Here is a 6,000-nt window from a genome sequence, read left to right as displayed (position 1 = left end):
GGAAAATCATGGTGATTAATTTCTTTGATGCAAGAGACAAGGATCTGAAAGCCCACAAGAATACGAGGGACAACTGTCCACAACAGTAGCTGAACATGCTGCTACAAGACTTTTGCAAAACCTACCCAATTACTTTATAGCGTAGTTAGTTGCTCCAGGCACTCTGTTCATGCTGGGATGTCCCCCTTCCCTCCCCCCTGCCACACACACACACACACACACACACACACACACACACACACACTCACACTCTATTCACTTGTTCTGTTAAATTGCACTAAGCTTAAACTAGGTAAAATGAGGATATGGACAGGTGTAGGTGTCCCAGACTTTTTTTAGAAAATGAATTAGTCACACTCATTAATATTTTTTATTGTGTCATAAAAGTAAGGCCTTTTCATGGAGATCACTGATAACAGTATTTCAAGTTATCAATACAAAATTCTGATGTAACAGAAGAAAAGCAAATGAAAGGTGCTCTTTTTTTTGTACTCAAATACGAATTTCATCATAATACTGTCTTCAATATAATACAGGTACTGAGTCAGTGAAAACTGACAAAGTGTTCTCAAACGATTACACAAAGGTGTGCAACTAACAGACTACTGCAAACTGAATTATGTCAACAGAAATGTAACCTGCATCTTACTAAAACACTGCTGTGTATGTAATTGTAAATGTCTGTAAGCAAGAACTAAAAGTTGAGAAACGGCTAGTAGAATAAGCAAATTAAGATGACATATAACTGCCATCATCTGTAAAAATAGAGTGCTGGTATCACCCAGAATACAGTATAGAAGTGTGTCATCATATGTAAAAAATGTTGACTTTTCTTACTGCATATGTAATATTAAGGCACTTAAAATTCTTCAAATAAAAACATAACAATAATATCACATTTTAAACACAATAACAACAACAACACACAAGAAAAATAAATAATGTTGAAACTAATTTATATTTGGAAACAAACATATGCATAGATCGAATTCGGAAGTTCCTGCACCAGTGCACTTTAAATGTTTCAGCAAGTACAGGTTGTCCACAAGACAACCTAGCACAAATCATAAAGTGTCCATTTGGAATGTATTTTAATTATTCAAGCTTCTCTCTTAATCGCTGCTTCAGGATGACAGGCACCAGTGAGAGAACAGCAAAAGCTGCTAGTAGGATAACTGAAGTCCATGACCAGGCATCACTTGAGGCAGATAACTTGTATAAAGTCTGGCCAGCCTGAATAGCCACAAAAGAAGGTGGTGCCACACCTGAAAACACATTTTAAGCTGCTAGAAAATTCAAAACAAGAAATTTTCAAATTTCTTTTATCATAGACAAGGTTAATTCATCACCAAAACATCTGAGGTTGTGTTCATACCAATTGGTGCTGCTCACATCATGGAAGAAGGGGGATGGGGGGGAGGGAGGGAGAGAGAGCTGCCTGCAGCTCAGCACATTGGCTTAAATATCGTGTGTCCTCACAATCACTTTTTATACTCAGGACTCCTCATTATTTCATGACAACTGAAATACTTTATTTACCAGAGTATAAGACAATCCTGAACATAAGATGACATTTTATTTTAAGAGGCTCCTTGAGAAAACTATTTTAAATTTATTCTGACTAATCAAAATTACCAACTATTTTACTGATATAAAGTATCTGCCTAAAACAGTTAACATATACTTATTCTAAACTTATGCCATTTATTGATTGTATACATTCTGATAATACAAGGAGAAATGGAATAAACAAAAAGAAATAGTTTACATTAATTTTATCTTCACTAACTATTTTGTTTCACAATGAATGAAGCCAATTTGTAGTATAACTTCAGGGTGTCCCACTCAAAGCTCCCTGATTTCAAAGACCCGACACACACACACACACACACACACACACACACACACACACACACACACACACACACAGAGAGAGAGAGAGAGAGAGAGAGAGAGAGAGAGAGAGAGAGAGAGAGAGAGGGGGAGAGAGAGAGAGAGAGAGTAGATATCGAGTCTATATTCAATTTCTTGCCAAGTTCTTTGTAACATTTCCTCTGTTATTGTTGCAATCGCATTAGTGATATGATGTTGCAACATAGGAATATCGTCCACTTTGGTCGCATACACACGGTGCTTCATGAATCTCTACATGAAAAAATCAAGCGGTGTAATGTCGGGTGAATGTGGTGATCAGGCAATGGGTTCTCCATGTCCTTTCCAGGAAGCTAGCATCTATATCAACACGCTGCAGCATATCCACAGAGAAATGTCGTTGGCATGGTTTGTCATTCGGCGTCAGATGTTGCAGAATTTGCACTTTGGAAACACACATACGAAGACACTGGTGAAGCTGCCTAGATGCTTGACGAATTGACTTACGTGGGCTTTTGAGAAACATTTGTCTGATGTACTCCACTTTCTCTTCTGACATTCCGTCAACTACACCGCCAGAATGTTTCAGAACATTCCCTGTTGCCAGAAACTTCCTATACCATTGGTTGGTTGGTTTTGGGGTTTGATGGGGGCTAAACATCGAGGTCATCAGTCCACAGTTCCAAACAGACATACTTGTAAAAGGCCTATACAGTAAAAGCATAACCTCTGCACCCAGAGGGGGGGAGGGGGGGGGGGGGAGGGGGGAACACCAAGGGGTACAGAGCTAAAATGAACACCGCAGTAACACAAAATAGAGGACACTTAAAAGGAGCAGAGCAAATAGTTGACTAGAGTAAAACAGACTACAGTGGTTGATGGATCAGATAAAAGGTCAACCACTCAACTACAAATGAAGAAGCCCAGCTGGAAAGCACTGATAGAGGTACCAACACAACTTGTTACCATAAAAGACACTATTTTGGTATGTTGTTGTTGTTGTTGTTGTTGTTGTTGTTGTCGTCTTCAGTCCTGGGTCTGGTTTGATGCAGCTCTCCATGCTAATCTATCCTGTGCAAGCTCCTTCATCTCCCAGTACCTACTGCAACCCACATCCTTCTGAATCTGCTTATTGTATTCATCTCTTAGTCTCCCTCTACGATTTTTACCCTCCACACTGCTCTCCAATGCTAAATTTGTGATCCCTTGACGCCTCAGGACATGTCCTACCAACTGATCCCTTCTTCTAGTCAAGTTGTGCCACAAACTTCGCTTCTCCCCAATCCTATTCAATACCTCCCCATTAGTTACGTGATCTACCCACCTAATCTTCAACATTCTTCTGTAGCACCACATTTCAAAAGCTTCTATTCTCTTCTTGTCCAAACCATTTATCGTCCATGTTTCACTTCCATACATGGCTACACTCCATACAAATACTTTCAGAAATGACTTCCTGACACTTAAATCTATATTTGATGTTAACAAATTTCTCTTCTTCAGCAACACTTTCCTTCCACTCTCAGTCTACATTTTATATCCCCTCTACTTCGATCATCATCAGTTATTTTGCTCCCCAAATAGCAATACTCCTTTACTACTTTAAGTGTCTCATTTCCTAATCTAATACCCTCAGCATCACCCGACTTAATTCGACTACATTCCATTATCCTCGTTTTGCTTTTTGTTGATGTTCATCTTATACCACCCTTCCAAGACACTGTCCAGTCCGTTCAACTGCTCTTCCAAGTCCTTTGCTGTCTCTGACAGAATTACAATGTCATCGGTGAACCTTAAGGTTTTTATTTCTTCTCCCTGGATTTTAATACCTACTCCAAATTTTTCTTTTGTTTCCTTTACTGCTTGCTCAATATACAGATTGAATAACATCGGGGAGAGGCTACAACCCTGCCTCACTCCCTTCCCAACCACTGCTTCCCTTTCGTCGTCCCTCGACTCTTATAACTGCCATCTGGTTTCTGTACAAATTGTAAATAGCCTTTCGCTCCCTGTATTTTACCCCTGCCACCTTTAGAATTTTAAAGAGAGTATCCCAATCAACATTGTCAAAAGCTTTCTCTAAGTCTACAAATGCTAGAAACGTAGGTTTGCCTTTCCATAATCTTCCTTCTAAGATAAGTCGTAAGGTCAGTATTGCCTCACATGTTCCAACATTTCTACGGAATCCAAACTGATCTTCCCTGAGGTCGGTTTCTACCAGTTTTTCCATTCGTCTGTAAATAATTCGCATTAGTATTTTGCAGCTGTGACTTATTAAACTGATAGTTCGGTAATTTTCACATCTGTCAACACCTGCTTTCTTTGGGATTGGAATTATTATATTCTTCTTGAAGTCTGAGGGTATTTCGCCTGTCTCGTACATCTTGCTCACCAGATGGTAGAGTTTTGTCAGGACTGGCTCTCCCAAGGCTGTCAGTAGTTCTAATGGAATGTTGTCTACTTGCGGGGCCTTGTTTCGACTCAGGTCTTTCAGTGCTCTGTCCAACTCTTCATGCAGTATCGTATCTCCCTTTTCATCTTCATCTACATCCTCTTCCATTTCCATAATATTGTCCTCAAGTACATCGCCCTTGTATAAACCCTCTATATACTCCTTACACCTTTCTGCTTTCCTTCTTTGCTTAGAACTGGGTTTCCATCTGAGCTCTTAATATTCATGCCAGTGGTTCTCTTACCTCCAAAGGTATCTTTTATTTTCCTGTAGGCAGTATCTATCTTACCCATAGTGAGATAAGCCTCTACATCCTTACATTTGTCCTCTAGCCATGCCTGCTTAGCCATTTTGCACTTCCTGTCGATCTCATTTTTGAGATGTTTGTATTCCTTTTTGCCTGCTTCATTTACTGCATTTTTATATTTTCTCCTTTCATCAATTAAATTCAATATTTATTCTGTTACCCAAGGATTTCTAATAGCCCTCGTCTTTTTACCTACTTGATCCTCTGCTGCCTTCACTACTTCATCTACCCATTCGCCTTCTACTGTATTTCTTTCCCCTATTCCTGTCAATTGTTCCCTTATGCTCTCCCTGAAACTCTGTACAACCTCTGGTTTAGTCAGTTTATCCAGGTCCCATCTCCTTAAATTCCCACCTTTTTGCAATTTCTTCAGCTTTAATCTACAGTTCATAACCAATAGATTGTGGTCAGAGTCCACATCTGCCCCTGGAAATGTCCTACAATTTAAAACCTGGTTCCTAAATCTCTGTCTTACGATTATATAATCTATCTGATACCTTTTAGTATCTCCAGGATTCTTCCATGTATACAACCTTCTTTTATGATTCTTGAACCAAGTGTTAGCTATGATTAAGTTGTGCTCTGTGCAAAACTCTACTAGGCGGCTTCCTCTTTCATTTCTTAGCCCCAATCCATATTCACCTACTATGTTTCCTTCTCTCCCTTTTCCTACTGTCGAATTCCAGTCACCCATGACTATTAAATTTTCGTCTCCCTTCACTACCTGAATAATTTCTTTTATCTCATCATACATGTGTTCAATTTCTTCGTCATCTGCAGAGGTAGTTGGCATATAAACTTGTACTACTGTAGTAGGCATGGGCTTCGTGTCTATCTTGGCCACTATAATACGTTCACTATGCTGTTTGTAGTAGCTTACCCGCACTCCTATTTTTTTATTCATTATTAAATCTACTCCTGCATTACCCCTATTTGATTTTGTATTTATAACCCTATATTCACTTGACCAGAAGTCTTGTTCCTCCTGCCACCGAACTTCACTAATTCCCACTATATCTAACTTTAACCTATCCATTTCCCTTTTTAAATTTTCTAACCTACCTGCCCGATTAAGGGATTTGACATTCCATGCTCCGATCCGTAGGATGCCAGTTTTCTTTCTCCTGATAACGACGTCCTCCTGAGTAGTCCCCGCCCGGAGATCTGAATGGGGGACTATTTTACCCAAGAGGACGCCATCATCATTTAACCATACAGTAAAGCTGCATGCCCTCGGGAAAAATTACGGCTGTAGTTTCCTCTTGCTTTCAGCCGTTCGCAGTACCACAACAGCAAGGCCTTTTTGGTTAGTGTTACAAGGCCAGGTCAATCACCCAGGCTGTTGCCCCTGCAACTACCGAAAAGGCTG

At 39.8% G+C, this 6,000-nt stretch overlaps 1 protein-coding gene across 1 annotated transcript in view; it reads right to left on the bottom strand.

Moving 5' to 3' along the window:
- Window positions 1-347: 347 nt before the first annotated feature.
- LOC124789830 (transmembrane protein 41B-like) overlaps window positions 348-6,000 on the bottom strand; it is a 49,463-nt gene continuing 43,810 nt past the window's right edge. Inside the window, exon 6 of the mRNA XM_047257324.1 lies at window positions 348-1,265. Within this exon, the coding sequence (XP_047113280.1) occupies window positions 1,096-1,265 (170 nt within the window). The 3' untranslated portion in view covers window positions 348-1,095. The remainder of the gene's footprint in view (window positions 1,266-6,000) is intronic.

Source organism: Schistocerca piceifrons, chromosome 3, assembly GCF_021461385.2.
Source record: "Schistocerca piceifrons isolate TAMUIC-IGC-003096 chromosome 3, iqSchPice1.1, whole genome shotgun sequence".
NCBI lineage: Eukaryota > Metazoa > Arthropoda > Insecta > Orthoptera > Acrididae > Schistocerca > Schistocerca piceifrons.
This window is presented reverse-complemented; position numbering and strand designations above follow the sequence as displayed.